The sequence below is a fragment of the Corythoichthys intestinalis genome, chromosome 1 (assembly GCF_030265065.1).
Source record: "Corythoichthys intestinalis isolate RoL2023-P3 chromosome 1, ASM3026506v1, whole genome shotgun sequence".
In the NCBI taxonomy this organism is placed as follows: domain Eukaryota; kingdom Metazoa; phylum Chordata; class Actinopteri; order Syngnathiformes; family Syngnathidae; genus Corythoichthys; species Corythoichthys intestinalis.
In genome coordinates this window covers 6283978-6310701 of record NC_080395.1, presented here as the reverse complement: position 1 = coordinate 6310701, position 26724 = coordinate 6283978, and the positions used below count along the sequence as shown (strand labels likewise).

The window sequence follows — 26724 nt, the reverse complement described above, 5'->3', positions numbered from 1 at the left end:
TCAGTGAAGAAAACAACAGTTTGGACATGAAGTTCAAGGTGTCCTTAAAAAAGGGACCCAACTTGGCCATTGTGAACAATTTTTTCTTTGAAATATAAAGGCAACATCAAATGCATGCAAATTCGGCCAAAATAGGCTTAGGTGTTAAAGGGTTAATTTACCGAATTTACCGACATGGTCAAAATTACGTCGGTCATCGTGAAGAATTTTGGTGACGGTAAATTTTCAGTTTACCGCCCAGCTCTATAACCAACAGAACCATTAACTCATTCACTCCCTGACCGGTGTAACCCCCCAGCTATGTTTTGCTTTGTGACATCCCAAACATCTGAATAACAACAAGACAAATAGAGCTTTTGATAGCAAAGTAACAATATTTTTACACATAATTAAGTGAGCGATGACGCTGTTGTGGCTGCGACAGCCGGGGTAAACTTTTCCTTCATCGCCACCTGTCTCATAAATATGTTTTTTTTTTTTTTTTTTTTTAGTCTGTCTTTTGTGGTGACCACTGCCTCGTGGCGGAGTTCGCCTGGGGAACTTGTGTTCCTCGGGGGGGGAACTGGTTTGGCCGTGCGCGTTTCCGGCTGAGTCGCGGGACACTTTAGGGTGCGGGGGACGCGAGCGGCCGAGCACGGCGGCGCCTGGCATCCCGGTCGTCCTCCCGGTTGTTCTGCTTGGTCGTGCGCCGCCTGGCATCCTGGACGTCCATTCGGTCATCAGCAGCCGGCCCAGCTGTTCGTTTCGTTGAATCGGGTTGCGGGTCTTACCAAATGCGCTACTGCCCTACAGTAGCCAGTTTTATTGCTTTAAAATGGATTTTCAGCATTATGCTTTGGTGCTAAATTGCATCAGACCCTATAGATGTCTCTTGCGAAATGTAAAATACGTCTCTGGGACACTGAAACAATTAAAAAGTGAGCGTAATTATACGTTTTTGGGAGCAAATGAGTTAAAAGGGTGACATATTTTGAGAAGTAATCTTGGTGATAGGTTACCAATGAGATTAATGTGTGTGTGTGTGTGTGTGTGTGTGTGTGTGTGTGTGTGTGTGTGTGTGTGTGTGTGTGTGTGTGTCATGCTTGCAGGAGTGCGCCTGAAGCTACTGGGTCTTCACCCCGCTTTGAGGACGCTCACCAGCGATTACAACGCACTTAAGAAGCAAGTGCATCACTTCCCCGCTATGCTGCGGAACGCCATCGAGGACGCCAAGCACGAGGTGAAGCTCGCGTTCGTTCGTTTGCCGCCAAACGTCTAGCGCCGTCAATAGTGGCAGCTGACTAAATATTCAATGCATTGACTTAAAGATGGGAACTTTTCAAAAGTTTTGTAAAACTTTAGCACTCCTTGTTTGTCTAGCAGTCATGTGGTAATGTGCCTAAGAAACTAGTTACACTTGAAGAGCATACGGCGGGAGAGAAAAAGTCTTAAATAGCATTATTATGTGAATTTTTGAGATGATTCGACAATATACAACAATTTAGCAAAGCGCAGATGACGAGAAATTAGTCTTTTAATCTGCCGGTTAGCCACGCCTACCATTATGGGGCTCTAGCGTCCCCAACAGGCGGATGACGTCAGCGGGAGACTGGGCTCATTGGTTTTACTATTCAGCCCATTGAGTGGGAATTATTCAGAACGAGGAAAATGCGACAAAGAGAGCCGCAAAATGTCATTGTTTCAGTCTCTCTACTCCAATATTTTTACAGGATATTCTTTTTATCCCAAGTATTTTTCCCCAATAGCTAAATAAATGGCTTGAGAAGGACCAGTCAACCCGTCGAGGGGGAACTATTCACAACGAGGAAAACACGATGAGGAGATCTGCAAAATGTCATTGTTTCGGTCTCTTTACTTCAATATTTATACAGGATCTTCTTTTTATCCAAGTCTTTTCCCCAACTGCTAAATAAATGGCATGGTCATGACAAATAACAGTCTTGTGCTAAATGGAATATGAAATAATAAAAATGCACTTTTTCAGGACGACATGGCAAAATTACTCCATAATGGTCAAAACTGTCGACTTCACCTTTACTGTCGCGCCTCCCGAACGATATTTTATGACACCTAAATCGGACATATATCATTTCCCTTCCCCGGCTTTGGAGAATGTAAACAAACCAAGAGGTGTGTCAGCTAGCCGACATGCTAACCCGGACCGAGTGATGTTTCAAAGTCTTCGAAGCGGAAAATCGCACATAACTAGCCCGGATTATTTGACATGACGACTGGGTTGTTGATTGTCTTCGCGGATCGGCAAACCGCCCGGCAGAGAGCAATTTACAACTCTTTCCCTGGAGGTTGGCGGCTGCAGCTAACGTGCAGCTAATATGCACGAGGAGAGCTTTTTACATGCCTATCAATGATCAAACGTAAGTAGTCCTTTATTTAAAGAAAGTTTGTAGTGTTTACTTTGTAATCGCTGTATTAATATTTGACATAATACAAAACAAGATATTTACTCACTTCCTCGTAAGCCCAATGGTCCCACAGTAGTAGGGCTTGTTTTGGCCAATATCCACGGTGAATGGGAAACTTTTGAAACTCCAAAAAGGCGCACGCGCCTCTCCCTCATACAGCAAGATTTTTCTGCAGCCATTTGGCTGGCGTGATGCGAAAAATAAACGTATTCATCTGCAAAATTAGCTGAATCCTTAGTTCTTCTCATACAACAGTATGGCTGTATAGTGAAGAGGACTCCTTCTACCGTACACGTCACAGCGCCCTCCTCAATGCAAGACCAAAGCCGGAAGTCACTCATTTTCATGGCACGGGATTCAAAAAACTAAATAAATATAGCGATAGCCTCCACAAACATCCAAGCGGTCCATGTCATTCAGGAGCATAAAATACCACGTGTATTATGAAGTAAACATGTTTTTTCGTGTCACATGCATTTTAAGCGCCACTCGGGGGTGAGAAATAATTCAAAATAAAGACTTCATGACTTGGGTTGTTCCGATCATGTTTTTTTGCTCCCGATCCGATCCCGATCGTTTTAGTTTGAGTATCTGCCGATCCCGATATTTCCTGATCCGATGGCTTTTTTTTTTTTTTTGCTCCCGATTCAATTCCAATCATTCCCGATAAATTTTCCAATCATATACATTTTGGCAATGCATTAAGAAAAAAATGAATAAAACTCGGACAAATATATACATTCAGCCAACAGTACATAAGTACTGTATTTGTTTATAACGACAATAAATCCTCAAGATGGCATTTACATTATGAACATTCTTTCTGTGAGAGGGATCCACGGATAGAAAGACTTGTAATTCTTAAAGGATAAATGTGACTTGGATATTGTGACTAAATACTGCCATCTAGTGTATTTGTTGAGCTTTCAGTAAATGATACTGTAGCCCAGGGGTTGCGCTAGACATTTTCGTTGTCTGTCATTTTGACTGACAGGGTCATAAAAAAAACGGTCATAGTCTATTTTTACCGGTCACCTAAATTTTTAAAATGATAATTATGACATATTCAATAGTATTTAGTTTTCATTCATTTTTAATTAATATTGTAACGCTTGCTTGGCGGCGAAAAATTAGACACGGGAGTCGTGGTATTTTTCTCCCTTTTTACTCTGCTTACCGCCAACAACTCCGCCCCCAAAGAAAAAGAGGCAACGATATAGACCCCAATCACCAACGTCACACAATGATCTTAATTGTGGTTGTCAACTCAAAATCTTCTAAATATATATTAAATGCATCTTACCAGATATAAAATGACTACTACATAGTCTGTGGTGATCGTTTGGTGCCCAGATTTCTTGTGGAATTACAGCAGTCCATCTGCACTCATCCTCCCGGGTCTCTCAGAATACGGTAGAACTTCAAGTCTCTCCGTCTATCTTTTCTGTTACAGCAACCAACCGCCACACACGCCTTCACCATTTTGATTATTAATATTAACGAGCAGAAAAACACGCCGTAATAGGAGGCATGTACGTAGCGGTCAACATGAACAGCTGACACACAGTATGGCGGCTCCAGTCAGGGGGGCGGAGTTGTGGCATCATGTGATTGGGCAGCAATCTTGTCCATCAATTGGATGACGCGCTGGCACACCGGGTGCACCAATAAGAACCTCGCGTTGATGTGTCAATCACGGTGCCGCCGCCAGACCCCGGTGACGCTACAATATTCTGACAGACGAGCCAACGACGTCATGCATTAAGAGAGACAATAGCTAATTAATATCGCCACCCTGTGGTCTGGGGTGTGAATTTCAACCTGTCAAAATGACGGACGGACGTCAGTTTTTTCCGTCACCGTTTTAAAAAACCGGTCAACGACGGAAAATATCCGGTTAACGCGACCCCTGCTGTAGCCATGCCCAAATGCATGATAGGAAGTGCAACCATGACTGTGCGTAGTGCTACCAATTGATATATCTTCTCTGCGTTGGGAAAGAACATAGGGTGTTAAGAAAATGATCAACTACTACCTTTCTTCCCCACGTTGCCTCCCACGTTATTTTTAATTGCTGAGGGAGGTATTGTAAGGCTTTAGCCACATAAAAAATGGCTCCAAAGCCTTTCAAAATTCTCTTTACTCATTATACGCTGCCTTTTAGCGCTTTCTACAGATAAAACGGCGTCTTTATAGATTGAACGCGACAATGCGTGAGCGGATCGTGCAGCACATGCGTTAATTATTTAACGTAATTAATTTTTAAAAAAATAATTACCGACGTTAACGCAATAAATTTGATAGCCCTACTTCAAGCCAAAACTACGCTGGATGAGTGTAAGACATTTTGTCTGTAACGTTAAATACAATTAGAAAACTATTTTAAAAATACTGTATATATATATATATATATATATACCGTATTTTTCGGACTATAAGTCGCACCTGAGTATAAGTCGCACCAGCCATAAAATGCCCAATGAAGAGGAAAAAAACATATATAAGTCGCACTGGAGTATAAGTCGCATTTTTGGGGGAAATTTACTTGATCAAATCCAGCACATAGAACAGATATTTCATCTTGAAAGGCAATTTGAAATTAAAATACAATATAGAACAACACGCTGAATAAGTGTACAGTATGATAATGTTACATGATGCATGAACAACAAAATGTGAACGTGGCCAGTATGTCAACGTAACATAGCTATTAAGAGTTACTCAGATAACTATAGCATCAAGAACATGTTAACAAGTTTAGCAAACCATCAGTGTCACTCCAAAACACCAAATTAACATGTGAAATGATATAAAAATGTGTTAATAATTTCACACATAAGTCGCTGCTGAGTATAAGTCGCACCCCCAGCCAAACTATGAAAAAAAACTGCGACTTATAGTCCGAAAAATACGGTAGATATATATATAAAAAAAAAGGCACGTCCGATATTTTTTTTGCCGATTCCGATACTTTGGAAATGACGTGATCGGGACATCTTTAGTCATGACGGCAATTTGATGGTAGCTTTGCATGTCATGCGAAGGGACGGAGGCTCCACCATATCCAGATGACCAGATGAGCTGCTGTTTTGTGTGTAGATCTGTCAGGTGATCAGTGAGGTGAGCGTGACCAACCAGAAGCTGCTGGACAAGTACAAACGTGAGATGAACCTGAGAAAGAAGATCCACAACCAGCTGGTGCAGCTTAAGGGTTGGTTTTTTCCCTTCCCTAAAATGACCGTTTGCCCCAAAACGCGGCTTTTTGGAAGGAAAAAGTGCATTTCAAAATGTACCTACTCCATTTTTACACAAATTGCGTTATTTACAATTTTAAGATATTGAAGTAACACCAGGTTATTAGTAGAGGTGTGCGAAATTTCCGATTCTTAGCTTATTCGCGATTCTGCCGTGCAAGATTCGAGAACGATTCACAAACATCCAAATTCCGATTATTGAAATATGTCAAGTAAAGCGGAACTAAAACACAGTCAGTGCGATCTTCGGGACGCAATGAGGAACGGATAGCATTGCGTCCCGAGAGTAAACATCATGCTTGTCATTACCCGGCTAATGACAATGCTCAACTCACAGCTCTGGCTCAACTCAAGCCCCAACAATAAAAAAAACAAAAAAAACAATAATACATGACTGCTGCCGACAGCCACTACAAACTACGTCAACTAGAGGCATGCAAAATTTCCGATTCTTATTATTCGGGATTCGGAAGTGCAAGATTCGAGAACAATTAACAAACATCCAAATTCCGATTATTGAATTATACCAGGTAAAGCGGAAATAAAACGCAGTCAGTGCGGTCTTCGGGACGCAATGAGGAACGGACTGAGAGTAAATGTCATGTGCACTAATGCCGCTAGGTAAAAAAACAACAAAAAAAAACAATCATACCTGACTGCGGCCGTCAGCCGCTACAAACAGCGTCCAGTTGCTAATTGCTACAAACATACGGCAACATACGGCTATGGTAGATATCACATATATCTAGACTAGATGTTAAATGACACTTTCCCGTGCTAGTAAACAGGCGCCATCTTAAAGCAGTACACTTCTCTAGAAGACTGTTGTAGAGAACCTCATTACTTTTCATCTAAAATACCCCTAAATTTGCATAATCTTGACTTGAATCTATCTTTAAATGATGAAACAGTTTTAAAACTTTCACATGTCGAAAGTAGACGTGAGGGAAATTATGGAATAACGGGCGCAATTTTAACAACTTTAACGGTTGATTCACAACATTAAATTAATTGAATGTAGTTTCAAGCTGCTGATACAGAATGGGGACTTGAGTATTATATTTGCTGTTTTTAACCGGTAACATGATACTAAAATAGTAGTTTGGTTTATTTAGCCTGAGAGGATTTTTGAACAATTTTGGAACAAATATACAAAACATTAAAAAAACAAAATGGGGGGAGGGAGGCATCAATAATCAATTTATAATCGAATCGAAGTCTCTGAATTGTAATCAAATCGTTAGGTGCCCAAAGATTCCCACCTGTAGTATATAACCTGTTTTGACCATAGTATGTGTAAAGGCCAAAAACGCCTATGACCATACCTGCTGTTTGTGTTGAATTGTCAAACATAAAACTATTCAGTCTTTTTCTATTGAATGTTTATGCTAACAAGTTGAATAAATATTATCAAGCTTCAAAACAGTTGGTCGAGCATGTTTGGTTGTCAATGGGACATCAACATGACAAATTTTGAAAAAAGATTTTGAGATTTTTTTTGTCTTTTTTGGGTCCAAAATGTTGATTATAATTGGGTTGTTCCGATCATGTTTTTTTGCTCCCTATCCGATCGTTTTAGTTTGAGTTTCTGCCGATCCCGATATTTCCCGATCCGATTGTTTTTTTTTTTTTTTTTGCTTCCGATTCAATTCCAATCATTCCGAAAATTTTTCCCGATCATATACATTTTGGCAATGCATTAAGAAAAAAAATGAATAAAACTCGGACGAATATATACATTCAACATACAGTACTTAAGTACTGTATTTGTTTGTTATGACAATAAATCCTCAAGATGGCATTTACATTATTAACACTTTCTGTGAGAGGGATCCACGGATAGAAAGACTTGTAATTCTTAAAGGAGAAATGTGACTTTGTATATTGTGACTAAATATTGCCATCTAGTGTATTTGTTAAGCTTTCAGTCAATGATACTGTAGCCATGCCCAAATGCATGATGGGAAGTGCAACCATGACTGTGCGTAGTGCTACCAATTATATCTTCTCTGCATTGGGAAGTAACATCGGGTGTTAAGAAAAAGATCAATTACTACCTTTCTTCCCCACATTGCTTCCCATGATATTTCTAATCATAGGGAGAGGGATTGTAAAGCTTCTGCCAATTAAAAAGAAAGGTTCCAAAGGCTGCCAAAATTCACTTTACTCATTTTACACTGCCTATTAGGTCTCTATATAGGTAAAACGGCGCCATTACAGATTGAGGGCGACAATGCGTGAGTGGGTCGTGCAGCGCATGCGTTAATTGCATTAAATATTTTGATGTAATACATTTATAAAAAAACTTATTACCGCCGTTATCGGGATAAATTGGATAACCTACCTTAAGCCTAAACTTAAGACTCTGGATGAGTGTAAAATATTATGTCTAACGTTAAATACAATTAGAAAACGATTTAATTAAAAAATATATATATATTAAAAAAAGGCATGTCCGATATTTTTTTGCCGATTCTGATACTTTGAAAATGACGTGATCGGACCCGATCGATCAGCAAACAACAGTTTGGACATGAAGTTCACGGTGTCCTGAAAAAAAAGGGACCCAACTTGGCCATTGTAAACATTTTTTTCTTTGAAATATAAAGGCAACATCAAATGCATGCAAATTCGGCCAAAACGGGCTTAGGTGTTAAAGGGTTAACTAACTTACTTTCCCATTTTTAAGGCAACATCCGCGTGTTGTGCCGCGTGCGTCCTGTCGACGGCGAGGAGAGCGTGTTGACCTTTGACCCGGATGACGACGGCATCCTCTACCTGGACAACAAGGGCAAAGTGGTGACCTTTGACCTGGACAAAGTTTTCCCGCCTCAGGCAACCCAAGAAGAGGTCAGCGCCCCACTCGGACCGGCGACCTTTAGACTTGAAACTTGAAGCTCCTACTGTCCGTCCGTCCAGGTTTTCCAGGAAGTGGAGTCGCTGGTGACGTCGTGTATCGACGGCTTCCACGTCTGCATCTTCGCTTACGGACAGACTGGATCGGGAAAGACGTACACTATGGACGTAAGATTGCCTTGCCGTCAATTGGACATGCATTTCCGTCGGTGAGCGTTCATGCGAATTGGACGTCCATTAGCCCAAAATAAATCGGGAGTCCTCTTGTATGAAAAACAAGCTCTTTTCATCCTTCTGCTGTGAATCGGAATGAGTTTATCACTAGTAGACGTCCAATCCGTTTGAAGTGGGAGGGATGACAGCGAATGAACATTCGTTCTGCCGGATACAAGCCTTCCGTACGGATGTTTTTGCCAAGCCAGGGCGTTCCGTCGGACCCGGGCCTGAACCAACGAGCTCTGCGCCTCCTCTTCTCACGAGTCTGCTCCAAAAGTCCCGAGTGGGACTTTCACATCTGCGTCAGCATGCTGGAGATTTACAACGAAACCCTCAGGTGAGACCGGATCGGACCGGACGGCGCTCGCTCGCGTGGGCTGACTCGCCCTATGCCCTCAGGGACCTTCTGGGCGACAAGCGGGCCGACAAGCTGGACATCAAGATGAACCCCGACGGCAGCGGGCAACTTTACGTACCCGGACTGACGCGCGTCGCTGTGCGCACGTTGGAAGACGTCAACCAGGTAATGCTGACAAATGTTGCAAAAAAAACTCGATGTACACGTTTTATCCCACTCTCATTATTTACAAATGAAATATAAAATCCAGGCGCACCAAAATAATGAGCCACTTTTTTTTTTCTTTCTGAAATCGGACAAAAATATCCCGTTTCCAATGCTTTTGACCAGTCCCAATGGCACACCAACAAAAATGCTTTTGTTTGCGACAGAAAAAAAAAACATCCTCAAATGAATAGGAAGACTGGGAAGCGACCCGGGAATGCCCCCAAATAAACTGGATGACTGCAAAACCAAGAGGAAGTTACCCCAAACATAAACGGGAAGTGACCCATGATGATTAACGAACAGGATGACTGAAAAGCTACAGAAAGTGACACAAAATGTAAAAGAAGTGACTTGGAAATGCCCCATAATCAACAGGAGGTGACTCGGTAATGCCACAAAATGCACAGAAAGACTAAAAATCAACAGGAAGTGATACAAAATGTAAAAGTGACTCGGGAATGCCCCAAAATGAAAAGGAAGACTTGCAAATCAACAGGAAGTTACCCCAATTAGTTTCCCTGGAATGCCCCAAAATGCACATAAAGACTGAAAATCTTCAGGAAGTGACACAAAATGTACAAGAAATTACTTGAGAATGCCCCCAAAATGAACAGGAAGACTGAAAATCAACAGGAAGTTACCCCAAAAACCAAGGAGTTACCCTGGAATGTCCAAAATTGAATAGGAAGACTGAAAATCTACAGGAAGTGGCATAAAATGTAAAAGAAGCGACATGGGAATGCCCCAAAATCTACAGGAAGTGACCTGAAATGAATTGGAAGTGACCCAGAAATGTCCAAAAATGAATAGGAAGACTGAAAATCAACAGGAAGTAAACAAAATTAATTGGAAGTGACCCAAAATGAATAGGTTGTGACCCAGATATGCCAAAAAATGAACAGGAAGACTGTAATTCTACAGGAAGTGACACAAAAAGTACAAGACGTGACTTGGGAATGCCCCGTAATCAACAGGAAGACACCACAATAAGTGGCCCTGGAATAACCCAAAATTAACAGAAATGGACTCAAAATGAATTGGTAGTGACCCAGAATTGTCCAAAAATTGAACAGCAAGACTGAAAATCTAAAGGAAGTGACATAAAATGTCAAATAAGTGACTTGGGAATGCCCCCAAAATCAACAGGAAATGACCGCAATGAATTGGAAGTGACCTGGGAATACCCAAAATGCACAGAAAGACTGAAAATCTACAGGAAGTGACACAAAATGTAAAAGAAGTGGCTTGGGAATGCCCCAAAATCAACAGGAAGTGACCTAAAATGAATTGGAAGTGACCCAGAAATGTCCAAAAATGAATAGGAAGACTGAAAATCAACAGGAAGTGAACAAAATTAATTGGAAGTGACCCAAAATGAATAGGTTCTGACCCAGATATGCCAAAAAAATGAACAGGAAGAATGTAATTCTACAGGAAGTGAAACAAAAAGTACAAGACGCGACTTGGGAATGCCCCGCAATCAACAGGAAGACACCACAATAAGTGGCCCTGGAATAACCGAAAATCAACAGGAAGGGACCCAAAATGAATTTGTTATTGACCCAGAATTGTCCAAAAATTGAACAGCAAGACTGAAAATCTAAAGGAAGTGACATAAAATGTCAAATAAGTGACTTGGGAATGCCCCCAAAATCAACAGGAAATGACCGCAATGAATTGGAAGTGACCTGGGAATACCCAAAATGCACAGAAAGACTGAAAATCTACAGGAAGTGACACAAAATGTAAAAGAAGTGGCTTGGGAATGCCCCAAAATCAACAGGAAGTGACCTAAAATGAATTGGAAGTGACCCAGAAATGTCCAAAAATGAATAGGAAGACTGAAAATCAACAGGAAGTGAACAAAATTAATTGGAAGTGACCCAAAATGAATAGGTTCTGACCCAGATATGCCAAAAAAATGAACAGGAAGAATGTAATTCTACAGGAAGTGAAACAAAAAGTACAAGACGCGACTTGGGAATGCCCCGCAATCAACAGGAAGACACCACAATAAGTGGCCCTGGAATAACCGAAAATCAACAGGAAGGGACCCAAAATGAATTTGTTATTGACCCAGAATTGTCCAAAAATTGAACAGCAAGACTGAAAATCTAAAGGAAGTGACATAAAATGTCAAATAAGTGACTTGGGAATGCCCCCAAAATCAACAGGAAATGACCGCAATGAATTGGAAGTGACCTGGGAATACCCAAAATGCACAGAAAGACTGAAAATCTACAGGAAGTGACACAAAATGTAAAAGAAGTGACTTGGGAATGCCCCATAATCAACAGGAGGTGACCCGGTAATGCACAGAAAGACTATAAATATACAGGAAATGACACAGAATGCGCATGAAGTGACTTGGGAATGCCCCAAAATCAAAAGGAAGTGACCCAAAATGAATTGGTAGTGACCCAGAATTGTCTAAAAATGAACAGTAAGATTAAACATCTACAGGAAGTGACATTAAAATGTAAAAGAAGTGACTTGGAAATGCCCCATAATCAACAGGAGGTGACTCGGTAATGCCACAAAATGCACAGAAAGACTAAAAATCAACAGGAAGTGATACAAAATGTAAAAGTGACTTGGGAATGCCCCAAAATGAACAGGAAGACTTGCAAATCAACAGGAAGTTACCCCAATAAGTGGCCCTGGAATGCCCCAAAATGCACATAAACACTTAAAATCTTCAGGAAGTGACACAAAATGTACAAGAAATTACTTGAGAATGCCCCAAAATGAACAGGAAGACTGCAAATCAACAGAAATTTACTCCAAAAATCAACAGGAAAGACCCGGGAATGCTCCAAAATGCACAGTAAGACTGAAAATCAACTGGAAATAACACAAAATGTACAAGAAGTGGCTTGGGAATGCCTCCAAAATCAAAATTAAGATTGCAAATCAATTGGAAGTGACCTAAAGTGAATTGGATGTGACCTGGGAATGCCCCTAAATCAACAGAAATTTACTCCAAAAATCAACAGGAAGTGACCCGGGAATGCTCCGAAATGCACTAATACTGAAAATCAACAGGAAATAACACAAAATGTAGAAGAAGTGGCTTGGGAATTCTCTCAAAATCAACAGTAAGATTGCAAATTAACAGGAAATGACACAAAATGTACAAGAAGTGACTTGGGAATGCTCCAAAATCAACAGGAAGACTCCAAATCAACAGAAATTTACATTAAAATTCAACATGAAGTGACCTGGGAATCCCTCAAAATGCACGGAAAGACTGAAAATCAACAGGAAGTGACACAAAATGTACAAAAGGTGACTTGGGAATGCCCCAAAATCAATTGGAAGTTACCTAAAGTGAACTGGTAGTGACCTGGGAATGCCCTCAAATCAACAGGAAGCGACCAGATATCTGCAGGAAGTGACTTGGGAATGCCTCCAAATCAACAGGAAGACTGCAAATCAACAGAGATTTACTCCAAAAATTAACAGGAAGTGACCTGGGAATGCTCCAAAATGCACAGAAAGACTGAAAATCAACAGGAAATAACACAAAATGTACAAGAAGTGGCTTGGGAATTCTCTAAAAATCAACAGTAAGATTGCAAATTAACAGGAAATGACACAAAATGTACAAAAAGTGACTTGGTAATGCCCCAAATCAATTGGAAGTGACCTAATGTGAATTGGAAGTGACCTGGGAATGCCCTCAAATCAACATAAAGCGACCCGATATCTGCAGGAAGTGACTTGGGAAAGCACCCAAATTAACAGGAAGACTGCAAATCAACAGAAATTTACTCCAAAAATCAATAGGAAGTTACCCAAGAATGCTCCGAAATGCACAGAAAGACTGATAATCAACAGGAAGTGACACAAAATGTACAAAAAGTGACTTGGGAATGCCCCCAAATCAACAGGAAGACTTCAAATCAACATAAAGCGACCCGATATCTGCAGGAAGTGACTTGGGAAAGCACCCAAATTAACAGGAAGACTGCAAATCAACAGAAATTTACTCCAAAAATCAACAGGAAGTTACCCAAGAATGCTCCGAAATGCACAGAAAGACTGATAATCAACAGGAAGTGACACAAAATGTACAAAAAGTGACTTGGGAATGCCCCCAAATCAACAGGAAGACTTCAAATCAACAGAAATATACTCCAAAAATCAACAGGAAGTGACCCGGGATTGCTCCAAAATGCACAGAAAGACTGAAAATCAACAGGAAATAACACAGAATTTACAAGAAGTGGCTTGGGAAATCCCCCAAAATCAAGTTAGATTGCAAATCAATTGGACGTAACCTAAAGTGAATTGGAAGTGACCTCAAATCAACAGGAAGCGACCCGATATCTGCAGGAAGTGACTCGGGAATGCCCCCAAATCAACAGGAAGACTGCAACTCAACAAAAATTTAATCCAAAAATCAACAGGAAGTGACCCGGGAATGCTTCAAAATGCACAGAAAAACTGAAAATCAACTGAAATAACACAAAATGTACAAGAAGTGGCTTGGGAATTCTCTCAAAATCAACAGTAAGATTGCAAATTAACAGGAAGTGACACAAAATGTACAAGAAGTGGCTTGGGAATTCTCTCAAAATCAACAGTAAGATTGCAAATGAACAGGAAGTGACACAAAATGTACAAGACGTGACTTGGGAATGCCCCAAAATGAACAGGAAGACTGCAAATCAACAGAAATTTACTCCAAAAATCAACAGGAAGTTACCCGGGAATGCTCCCAAATGCACAGAAAGACTGAAAATCAACAGAAAATAACACAAAATGTACAAGAAGTGGTTTGGGAATTCCCCTCAAATTATTAGTAATATTGCAAATCAATTGTAAATGACATAAAGTGAATTGGAAGTGACCTGGGAATGGCCTCAAATCAACAGGAAGCGACCTGATATCTGCGGGAAGTGACTTGGGAATGCCCCCAAATCAACAGGAAGACTGCAAATCAACAGAAATTTACTCCAAAAATCAACAGGAAGTTACCCGTGAATGCGGAAATGCACAGAAATACTGAAAATCAACAGGAAATAACACAAAATGTACAAGAAGTGGCTTGGGAATTCTCTAAAAATCAACAGTGAGATTGCAAATTAACAGGAAGTGACACAAAATGTACAAGAAGTGACTTGGGAATGCCCCAAAATCAACAGGAAGACTCCAAGTCAACAGAAATTTACCATAAAATTCAACATGAAGTGACCTGGGTATCCCTCAAAATGCACAGAAAGACGGAAAATCAACAGGAAGTGACACAAAATGTTCAAAAGTGACTTGGGAACGCCCCTAAATGAACAGGAAGACTGCAAATCAGCAGGAAGTGATACAAAATGTACAAGAAGTGACTTGGGAATGCCCCAGAATTAACAAGGAGTGACCTGAGATGAATTGGAAGTGGACCAGCAAAAACTGTCTTAACTATAAAAGTTGTTGAATATTGCCAAAGTAAGCGAGACTGAAAACCAAATACAATGCTTCAGGTTCTGGAGGCGGGGCGAGCCAGCCGAGCCACGGCCAGCACCGACCTCAACCGGCGAAGTTCTCGCTCGCACGCCCTGCTGATGGTCAGCGTGTCGGGAATCAACGCCACCACGGGAAGCCGCACGCAAGGTAACGCCGATCGGCGTCGTTTTTTTGTCGCCGACTCTGACTCGGCGCGGCCCCTCAGGGAAGCTGAACCTGGTGGACCTGGCCGGTTCCGAGCGGGTGCGCAAATCTGGCGCCGAGGGCGGCCGCCTGCGAGAGGCGCAGCACATCAACAAGTCGCTGTCGGCGCTAGGCGACGTCATCAACGCGCTGCGATGCAAACACGCCCACGTTCCCTTCAGAAACTCGCGCCTCACCTTCCTACTGCGGGACAGCCTCACGGGCGACGGAAAGACGCTCCTCGTCGTGCAGGTAAGGGTCGAACTTCCGGCGCCGTTAGTGGCGAATGTTGAATCACACTGCCCTTTTTCATCCAGGTGTCTCCGGTGTCGACAGACGCCGGCGAGTCGTTGTGTTCGCTGAAGTTCGCTCAGCGCGTCCGCAGCGTGGAGCTCAACGCCTCCGGCTCCGCCGCCGGGAGGCCTGACAGCCGCTCGGCCTCGTCGTCGCCCACGCGCCAAAGCTCGGAGGTTTGTTAACCAAACCTTTATTGGAAAATGTACAGTAGAAGAGAACTTCCATTGAGAAACGATGACATTTTCAAAATCAACTGTTACTGGCGGCCAGAACGAGTTGTCCTTTGGTCAATTTAAAATTCCATCAATGAACAGACGTGTCCCAAAATCATCAGGAAGTGAGCCATTATGAACAATGGAAGTGACCCGGAAATGGCCGAAATCAACAGGAAGTGACCCAAAATGGAAAGGAAGTGACTTGGAAATGCCCCAGAATCATCAGGAAGTGAGCCATTATGAACAATGGAAGTGACCCAGAAATGCCCGAAATCAGCAGGAAGTGATCCAGAAATGCCATGATGTCAAAAGGAAGTGAAAATCGAGGAACTATCCAACAGGAAGTGACCCAAATTGGGAAAGTGACCTGGAAATGCCCCAAAATCAACAGGGAGTGACCCAAAATGGAAAGGAAGTGACCTGGAAATGCCCCAAAATCAAAAAGAAATAACCTGGAAATGCCTCTAAATCAACAGGAAATGACCCAAAATGAAAAAAAAGCGACTTGGAAATGCCCCAAAATCAACAAGTCACCCAAACGGAACACGAAGTGACCTGGAAATGCCCCAAAATCAAAAGGACGTGACCTGGCCCCAAATTTAACGGGAAGTGATCCAAATTGAACAGGTTAGTTGGAAATGCAGAAAATCAACAGGAAGTGACCCAAATTAGAAAGGAAGTGAAGTGGAAATGCCCCAAAATCAAAAGGAAGTGACCCAAAATGGAAAAAAAGTGACTTGGAAATGCCCCAAAATCAACAAGTCACCCAAACGGAACAGGAAGTGACCTGGAAATGCCCCAAAATCAAAAGGAAGTGACCTGGAAATGCCCCAAAATCAACAGGAAGTGACCCAAAATGGAAAAAAAGTGACTTGGAAATGCCCCAAAATCACCAAGTGACCCAAACGGAACAGGAAGTGACCTGGAAATGCCCCAAATTTAACGGGAAGTGATCCAAATTGAACAGGTTAGTTGGAAATGCTGCAAAGTCAACAGGAAGTGACCCAAATTAGAAAGGAAGTGACCTGAAAATACCCCAAAATCAAAAGGAAGTGACCTGGAAATGCCCCAAAATCAACAGGAGTTGACCCAAAATGGAGAAAAAAAGTGACTTGGAAATGCCCCAAAATCAACAAGTCACCCAAACGGAACAGGAAGTGACCTGGAAATGCCCCAAAATCAAAAGAAAGTGACCTGGAAATGCCCCAAAATCAACAGGAAGTGACCCAAAATAAAAAAAAAGCGACTTGGAAATGCCCCAAAATCAACAAGTGACCCAAACAGAGCAGGAAGTGACCTGGAAATGCCCCAAATTTAACGGGAAGTGATCCAAATTGAACAGGTTAGTTGGAAATGCAGCAAAATCAACAGGAAGTGACCCAAATTAGAGAGGAAGTGACCTGGAAATGCCCCAAAATCAAAAGGAAGTGACCTGGAAATCCCCCACAATCAACAGGAAGTGCCCCAGAATGGGGAAAAAAGTGACTTGGAAATGCCCCAAAATCAACAAGTCCCCAAACGGAGCAGGAAGTGACCTGGAAATCCCCCAAATTTAACGGGAAGTGATCCAAATTGAACAGGTTAGTTGGAAATGCAGCAAAATCAACAGGAAGTGACCCAAATTAGAAAGGAAGTGACCTGGAAATGCCCCAAAATCAAAAGGAAGTGACATGGAAATGACCCTAAATCAAAAGGAAGTGACCTGGCCCCAAATTTAACGGGAAGTGATCCAAATTGAACAGGTTAGTTGGAAATGCAGCAAAATCAACAGGGAGTGACCCAAATGGAACAGGAAGTCACCTGGAAACCCCCCAAAATCAACAGGAAGTGACCCAAAATGGAAAGGAAGTGACTTGGAAATGCCCCAGAATCATCAGGAAGTGAGCCATTATGAACAATGGAAGTGACCCAGAAATGCCCGAAATCAGCAGGAAGTGATCCAGAAATGCCATGATGTCAACAGGAAGTGAGGAAGGAACTATCCAACAGGAAGTGACCCAAATTGGGAAAGTGACCTGGAAATGCCCCAAAATCTCACAGGGAGTGACCCAAATTGGAAAGGAAGTCACTTGGATATGCCCCAAAATCAACAAGTGACCCAAACAAAACAGGAAGTGACCTGGAAATGACCCATATTTAACAGGGAGTGATCCAAATTGAACAGGTTAGTTGGAAAAGAAGTGACCTGTAAATACCCTGAATGGGATAGGAAGTGACTTGGAAATTCTCCAAAATCAACAGGAAGTGGCCCAAATTGGAAGGTAACCTGGAAATGCTCCACATTGGAAAGCGACCTGAATTGAACAGAAAGTGACCAGAAAATGCACCAAAATCAACAAGTGACCCAAATTTGACAGGAAGTGACATAGAAATACTGCAAAATCAACAGGAAGTGACCTGGAAATGCCCAAAATCAACAGGACGTGACCCAACTTGGAAAGGAAGTGTCCTAGAATTGCCCCAAAATCAGCAGGAAGTGACCTGGAAAATGCCCCAAAAACATGTGACTTTGAAATACACCAAAATCAACAAGATGATACCCATGAATGCCCCAGATTGAACAGGAAGTGACCCAAATTGGAATGGAAGTGATCTGGAAATGCCCTTAAATCAACAGGAAGTGACCCAAATTAGAAAGGAAGTGACCTGGAAATGCCCCAAAATCAACAGGAAGTGACCCAAATGGAACAGGAAGTGACCTGGAAATCCCCAAAATCAACAGGCAGTGACCCAAAATGGTAAGGAAGTGACCCTGAAATCCCCCAAATCAACAGGAAGTGATCCAGAAATGCCATGATGTCAACAGGAAGTGAAAATCAAGGAACTATCTGACAGGAAGTGACCCAATTTGGGAAAGTGACCTGGAAATGCCCCAAAATCGAATGGAAGTGACCTGGAAATGCCCCAAAATCAACAGGAAGTGACCCAAAATGGAAAAAAAGTGACTTGGAAATGCCCCAAAATCAACAAGTGACCCAAACGGAACAGGAAGGGACCTGGAAATGCCCCAAATTTAACAGGAAGTGATCCAAATTGAACAGGTTAGTTGGAAATGCCCCAAAATCAACAGGACGTGACCCAAATGGAACAGGAAATGACCTGGAAATCCCCCAAAATCAACAGGAAGTGACCCAAAATGGAAAGGAAGTGACTTGGAAATGCCCCACAATCAACAAGCGACCCAAATGGAGCAGGAAGTGACCTGGAAATGCCCCAAAATCATCAGGACGTGTTCCAAATTGAACACGTTAGTTGGAAAAACAGCAAAATCATCAGAAAGTGACCCAAATTAGAAAGGAAGTGACTTGGAAATGCCCCAAAATTAACAGGAAGTGATCTGAATTGAACAGAAGGTTAGTTGAAAATACAGAAAAATCAACAGGAAATTACGCAAAATTGAAAGGAAGCGACTTGGAAATGCATCAAAATCAACAAGTGACCCAAATGGAACAGGAAGTGACCTGGGAATAGGCCAAAATCTACAGGAAGTGATCAACATTGGAAAGGAAGTGACCTGGAAATGCCCCAAAATTAAAAGGAAGTGACCTGGAAATGCCCCAAAATCAAAAGGAAGTGACCTGGAAATGCCCCAAAATCAACAGGAAGTGACCTGGAAATGCCCCAAATTTAACAGGAAGTGATCCAAATTGAACAGGTTAGTTGGAAATGCAGCAAAATCAACAGGAAAAGACCCAAATTAGAAAAGGAAATGACCAGGAAATGCCCCAAAATCAACAGGAAGTGACCCAAATGGAACAGGAAATGACCTGGAAATTCCCCAAAATCAGCAGGAAGCGACCCAAAACGGAAAGGAAGTGACTTGGAAATGCCCCACAATCAACAAGTGACCAAAATGGAGCAGGAAGTGACCTTGAAATGCCACAAAATCAGGACGTGATCCAAATTGAACACGTTAGTTGGAAAAACGGCAAAATCATCAGGAAGTGACCCAAATTAGAAAGGAAGTGACTTGGAAATGCCCCAAAATTAACAGGAAGTGATCCACATTGAACAGAAGGTTTGTTGAAAATACAGAAAAATCAACAGGAAATTACCCAAAATGGAAAGGAAGCGACTTGGAAATGCCCTAAAATCAACAAGTGACCCAAATGGAACAGGAAGTGACCCAAAAATACCCCAAAATCATCAGGAAGTGATCCAAATTGAACAGAAGGTTATTTGGAAATACAGCACAATCAATGGAAAGTGACCCAAACTGGAAAGGAAGTGGCTTGGCAATGCCCCAAAATCAATTGGATGTGACCCAAATTGGAAAGGGAGTGACCTGGAAATGTCCTAAATGGGATAGGAAGTTACTTGGAAATGCTCCAAAATCCACAGGAAGTGGCCCTAAATGGAAAAAAAAGTGACTTGGAAATGCTCCACATTGGAAAGTGACCCGAATTGAACAGGAAGTGACTAGGAAATGCACCAAAGTCAAGAAGTGACCCAAATTTGCCAAGAAGTGACATGGAAATACTGCAAAATCAATAGGAAATGACATGGAAATGCCCCAAAATCTAAAGGGAAGTCATCAATATTGGGAAGGAAGTGACCTTAGAATGTCCCAAAATAACCTGGAAGTGACCCAAATTGGAAAGGAAATGACCTGAAAATGCCTCAAAATCAACAGGAAGTGACCTGTAAATATCCTAAATGGGATAGGAAGTGACTTGGAAATGCTCCAAAATCAAGAGGAAGTGGCCCAAATTGGAAGGTAACCTGGAAATGCTCCACATTGGAAAGCGACCTGAATTGAACAGAAAGTGACCAGGAAATGCACCAAAATCAACAAGAAGTGACCCAAATTTGACAGGAAGTGACATAGAAATAGTGCAAAGTCACAGGAAGTGACCTGGAAATGCCCGAAAATCAACAGGATGTGACCCAACTTGGAAAGGAAGTGTCCTAGAATTGCCCCAAAATCAGCAGGAAGTGACCCAAATTGGAAAGGAAGTGACCTGGAAATGCCCCAAAATCAACAGGACGTGACCCAACCTGGAAAGGAAGCGTCCAAGAATTGCCCCAAAATCAGCAGGAAGTGACCCTGTGACTTTGAAATACACTAAAATCAACAAGATGTGACCCGTGAATGCCCCAAAATCAACAGGAAGTAACCCAAATTGGAATGGAAGTGACCTGGAAATGCCTCAAAATCAACAGGAAGTGACCAACATTGGAAAGGAAGTGATGTGTAAATGCTCCATATTGGAAAGTGACCCGAATTGAACAGGAGGTGACCAGGAAATGCACCAAAATCAACAAGAAGTGACCCAAATTTGACAGGAAGTGACATGGAAATACAGCAAAATCAATAGGAAGTGACCTGAGAATGCCCCACAATCAGCAGGAAGTGGTCCAAATTGGAAAGGAAGTGACCTGGAAATGCCCCAAAAACATGTGACCTGGAAATACACCAAAATCAACGAGATGTGACCCATGAATACCCCAAATTGAACAGGAAGTGACTCAAATTGGAATGGAAGTGACCTGGAAATGCCCCAAAATCAACAAGAAGTGAGCCAAATTCGACAAGAAGTGATTTGGAAATCCAGCAAAATCAACAGGAAGTGACCAGGAAATGCCCAAAAACATGTGACCTGGAAATACACCAAAATCAACAAGATGTGACCTATGAATGCCCCAGATTGAACAAGAAATGACCCAAATTGGAATGGAAGTGACCTGGAAATGCCTCAAAATCAACAAGAAGTGACCAACATTGGATTGGAAGTGACCTGGAAATGCCCCAAAAACAAGTGATTCACATTGAACAGGAAGTGACGGGGAAATACAGCAAAACCAACAGGAATTGACCCAGGAATGCCCCAGAATCAACAGGAAGTGACCCAAATAGAACAGGAAGTGACCTGGAAATGCCCCAAAATCAACAAATGATCCACATTTAACATGAAGTGATTTGGAAATATAGCAAAATCAACAGGAAGTGACCTAGGAATGGCCCCGAGTCGACAGGAAGTCACTCAAAAATGGGCCATGAAAGGATTCCAGTATCATTTCTCCATTGGCCAAAAATGGTCATGGTCACTTCCCCTTTAAAAGGTTTTTCTCAGTTTTTTGAGAGGTGTTGACTATCCTACTTTTCAGTTGAAGCGATCCTAAATGAGATTTGTTTACACAGATGGAGTCTCCGCCTCTGAGCCTAGGGCCCCTCCCCTTATCTCGTAGCAGCAGCGCAGGCTCCTCCCTAAACTCCGCCTCCAGACCGCCCGCCGGCTCTCGGCGCAAATCCAATTCGCAGCTTCCCGCGGGTAAGCGCCGGCGTGTTACCGTTGGTATGTTCAAGTTCCATCCTCATGGTGCGCTGTGATTGGTTGTTCCCAGATTGATTTGGAGTCAGCAGAAGGCGAGCAGTCGGGTAAGTCCGTCCCTCTTCGCGACGGACAGTTAGCCGTCAAGACCGGGTGGGGGTGTCCAAACAATGGCCTGTAAACTATTGAATACGGCCCGCACTTGTTAATTTCTACACTAGATGGTGCTAAAGACGCAGCTGCACAATGCAACACGGCAAATTTCTGATATTATTTTTGTCCTAAGACAAAAAAAGAATGTTTTTGGAGGAGAATGTTTGGACAGCCATGCTTAAGACTAGCATCCTGTCAATGACCGGCCATTTTTAATGCCTTCTCTATAAGGTTGGTAGTATTTAGCTAACTTTCTTATGTTGATGGTAGCTTTGCAATAAAGGTATACCAGGTAGGTTACGAACGAGTTCTGTTCCTACGTTGGCGACGTAACCCGAATCTCCACGTAAATTGGAATTACCCCTTGAAGTACCCCAAAAAGTCTAAAATTATTGTATTTTATTTAATGATGGAGGATACACTGCCCTCTGGTGGCAGCATTTGGTTATCGGTTGGCCCACATAAGGCTGTAAGTTGCTTCAGCTAATGTATTTGTGTATGCATTTGTAATTAAGTTTACAGCTACAGTTTGTAGAGTTACGTGTCAGCGATTTGCTATGAGAATTGTAAATACGTCAGAATTTAAGCTAGCGGACTTTTATGAGGCAATCCCAGTTGTTGAAGCTCCCATACACAACCATGCCTGTAACACGAACCTCATAACATTCGAGGAGGTCAGAGCCGCTCTGCGAAAACTGAACAACTGGAAAGCCCCTGGTATTTGCGCCATACAGTGGGGCAAATAAGTATTTAGTCAACCACCAATTGTGCAAGTTCTCCCACTTGAAAATATTAGAGAGGCCTGTAATTGTCAACATGGGCAAACCTCAACCATGAGAGACACAATGTAGAAAAACACAGTTTGATTTTTAAAGAATTTATTTGCAAATCATGGTGGAAATTAAGCATTTGGTCAATACCAAAAGTTCATCTCAGTACTTTGTTATGTACGCTTTGTTGTCAATAACGGAGGCTAAACGTTTTCTGTAACTCTTCACAAGCTTTTCACACACTGTTGCTGGTATTTTGGCCCATTCCTCCATGCAGATCTCCTCTAGAGCAGTGATGTTTTGGGGCTCTCGTTGGGGCTTTCAACTCCCTCCACAGATTTTCTATGGGGTTGAGATCTGGAGACTGGCTAGGCCACTCCAGGACCTTGAAATGCTCCTTACGAAGCCACTCCTTTGTTGCCCTGGCTGTGTTTGGGAACATTGTCATAATGAAAGACCCAGCCACGTCTCATCTTCAATGCCCTTGCTGACGGAAGGAGATTTTCACTCAAAATCTCTCGATACATGGCCGCATTCATTCTTTCCTTTACACAAATCAGTTGTCCTGGTCCCTTTGCAGAAAAACAGCCCCAAAGCATGATGTTTCCAGCCCCGTACTTCACAGTGGGTATGGTGTTCTTCGGATGCAATGCAGTATTCTTTCTCCTTCAAACACGAGAACCTGTGTTATTACCAAAAAGTTGTATTTTGATTTCATCTGACCATAACACATTCTCCCAGTCCTCTTTTGGATCATTGAAATGCTCTCTAGCGAACTGCAGATGGGCCTGAACGTGTACTGGCTTCAGCAGGGGGACACATCTGGCCGTGCACGATTTTAGTCCCTGGCGGCGCATTGTGTTACTGATAGTAGCCTTTGTTACTGTGGTCCCAGCCCTCTGTATGTCATTCTTTTGGTCCCCCCGTGTGGTTCTGGGATTTTTGCTCACCGTTCTTGTTATCATTTTGACGCCACGAGGTGAGATCTTGCACGGAGCCCTAGATTGAGGGAGATTATCAGTGATCCATTATGTCTTCTTTTCTAATAATTGCTCCCACAGTTGATTTCTTTACACCAAGTGTTTTACCTATTGCAGATTGTCTTCCCAGCCTGGTGCAGGTCTACAATTTTGTCTCTGGTGTCCTTCGACAGCTCTTTGGTCTTGGCCATAGTGGAGTTTGGAGTGTGACTGACTGAGGTTGTGGACAGGTGTCTTTTATACCGATGAGTTAATACAGGTAACGAGTGGAGCCTCGTTAGAAGAAGTTAGACCTCTTTGACAGCCAGAAATCTTGCTTGTTTGTAGGTGACCACATACTTATTTTCCACTCTAATTTGGAAATAAATTCTTTAAAAATCAAACTGTGATTTTCTGTTTTTTTTTTCCACATTGTCTCTTATGGTTGAGGTTTACCGATGTTGACAATTACAGGCCTCTCTAATCTTTTCAAGAAGGAGAACTTGCACAATTGGTGGTTGACTAAATACTTATTTGCCCCACTGTACGTCGCAACCCGGGGAGTACCTGTACATGCAAATCATGTCTTTCAGGATAATTGGATGCGCGGCAAAAACGTACAGTTCAACCAAAATTTGCCACATTCATTTCCAATGGCCTTATCTACCATTCCATTGACAGGAAGTGAATTGGACATCAACAGAAAATGACCCCGAAATGCCGCCAAATCAACAGGAAACGCCCTGATCTACCAACCATCAGAACAAAGCTACCATCGCAATCTCCATGAAATTGCATTGTCTAGTCTGAAAATGTACTACCATATCCATTAATGGTTGTCCACTATTGACAGTGCTAGACGTCCAATCCATATGAAGGGGAATCTGTTGATTACATTAATCCAGTAGTTTAGGGCAGGGGTCATGAATTAAAAATCCTCTGGGTCCGAAATTAAAACAGTATAACAATCTCTGGTCCGGAAATATTTTCAATGCTTCTTTTCCAAAAAATACAAACGTATCTTTACGTGGCCATGCTGATAATTACAATTCAAAATTGTAAATAATATATAAAAAACCCATAAAAGTAAAAAGTGCTTTAATTGAATCATTAAATAGCAACATAAGAGCATGTTCAAGACTTTTTTGTTGTTGTGATTTTTGAGAACTGAGGGCAGAGTTCATAGGGAAACTTTGCGAAAAAGCTGCGTGTTTCGTCTCATAGTGCCTTTTCAAATTGCTGCCACCAGGTAAAATGAACAAAAATGTGTTGGTCCACTCCTCCTTAAACACGGTTTTCTGCATCAATCTTGCGTAGTTATGAGCACGCCATTTGCCGTACCTTTTTCGTCTCTTCCTCCAGCTTCATTTGGCTCAGTATTTAGCTGTCAGTCCGCGGAGTCTGGAAAGTGAGTGTGAGGGGCCGTTTACATGGTGACTCTCCGAGAATACGAAAAATTTCAAATTTGCATTTGTGTCTCCATTTGAAAAATGCCGCAATTCCACATGAAAACGATGTAGTATTTATGCCAGGTCCTAGGGGGCAGTGCAGATTTTCAGGGCGACAGAGACTGATGCACTTAGACGCCACCAAGCTCCCTCAGCAACGGAAAAAAATATGCCCGCCCACTCGAAGCAATGGCATTTTTCTTTTGTTCAAAAAGGCACAAAAATTTAAACATTCAACATACTTGATTTAAAAATATTATTAAAACATATTAAAGCCGACATTCCGCCATATTTGCTGTTTTTAATGTTTAGTAGCACCGCTGCATACGCCCAATGTGACGTGTGGGAGTGCTGCCGTTAACGTCGCGGTCTCGCGCCGCGGGAGCCTTTAACCCTTTAACACCTAAGCCTATTTTGGGCGAATTTGCATGCATTTGATGTTGCCTTTATATTTCAAAGAAAAAATTGTTCACAATGGCCAAGTTGGGTCCCTTTTTTAAGGACACCTTGAACTTCATGTCCAAACTGTTGTTTTCTTCACTGACCAATTATAATCCACATTTTGGACCCAAAAAGACAAAAAAATCCCAAAATATTTTTTCAAAATTTGTAACGTTGATGTCCCATTGACAACCAAACATGCTCGACCAAACGTTTTGAAGCCTGATAATATTTATTCTACTTGTTAGGATAAACCTTCAGTAGAAAAAAATAAGATTGTCTAGTTTTATGTTTGACAATTCAACGCAAACAGCAGCTATGGTCATAGGCATTTTCAGCCTTTACAAATACTATGGTCAAAACAGGTTATATACAGTGCAAAATAGTGAGAAAAAAAATTATATCTAACACAAGGGTTTTGAGGATATCTCTTTGTGAAGTTAGGTGTTCACCTTATCAAAAGTATATACGTACATGCATTCAAGCTTCTCGAGCACACATGATCATCTACATAAGACTGAAAAGATTATAGTGAAGAAAGTATATATATATAACATTGAAAAAAAGTATTTTACAAAATATCGACAAGTAGTTCAGTCCAATTCAAATTTTTCAGGCATGCGACCAATAGTTGTTTTTTTTATATTCTTGCGCACTCAATAAAGCTTCTTGAACAAGGTCACGGAGCTGCGTCGCACACGTCACACAGCCTACTCTTTCGCCGTTTGCGGCTTTGCGCGCTGCTGTCACTTCTACTCGCCGAGACGCCGACTCATCCCAAGAAAACAACGACAAATACGGCTCATCTTCTTCCTTGAGTTAATGAAATAATGCAAAAGCTTGCGCTAAGTTTAGTTTTAGATTCATTCTGCATGTTTCAAAGTCGCTCGCTCTAACCAACCATTGCGGCCGTTGCTTGCTTGGCATGCCTCCCTTTCAATAGTTGGCGCCTCGCTCGGAAATTTATTAAAAATGATCACATTCGGTTCGTCCTTCTTGACATCACAACGGCTCTTGGGATAGGTAGTCTTTTGCTGCTTTCGGTTTTGAAAAAGGACAAGAAATGATGGAAATATGGAGCTGGATACATGGTCCATGCAGCGTTTTAATGCATATTTATGAGTAGTGTTGCACCGATACCATTTTTTGGGCCCGATACCGATACAGATACCTGGCTGTGCAGTATCGGCCGATACCATTCCGATACCACTC

At 42.0% G+C, this 26724-nt stretch overlaps 1 protein-coding gene across 1 annotated transcript in view; it reads left to right on the top strand.

Annotated features, from left to right (window-relative positions):
* The window catches only part of kifc3 (kinesin family member C3), a 50934-nt gene that overhangs the window by 21601 nt on the left and 2609 nt on the right, over window positions 1-26724 (top strand). The window contains exons 11-21 of the mRNA XM_057843282.1: window positions 1089-1219; window positions 5523-5634; window positions 8367-8527; window positions 8597-8701; window positions 8956-9086; window positions 9149-9272; window positions 14792-14921; window positions 14980-15209; window positions 15275-15427; window positions 21612-21741; window positions 21815-21848. Coding sequence (XP_057699265.1) covers window positions 1089-1219; window positions 5523-5634; window positions 8367-8527; window positions 8597-8701; window positions 8956-9086; window positions 9149-9272; window positions 14792-14921; window positions 14980-15209; window positions 15275-15427; window positions 21612-21741; window positions 21815-21819 — 1412 coding nt within the window. The 3' untranslated portion in view covers window positions 21820-21848. The remainder of the gene's footprint in view (window positions 1-1088; window positions 1220-5522; window positions 5635-8366; window positions 8528-8596; window positions 8702-8955; window positions 9087-9148; window positions 9273-14791; window positions 14922-14979; window positions 15210-15274; window positions 15428-21611; window positions 21742-21814; window positions 21849-26724) is intronic.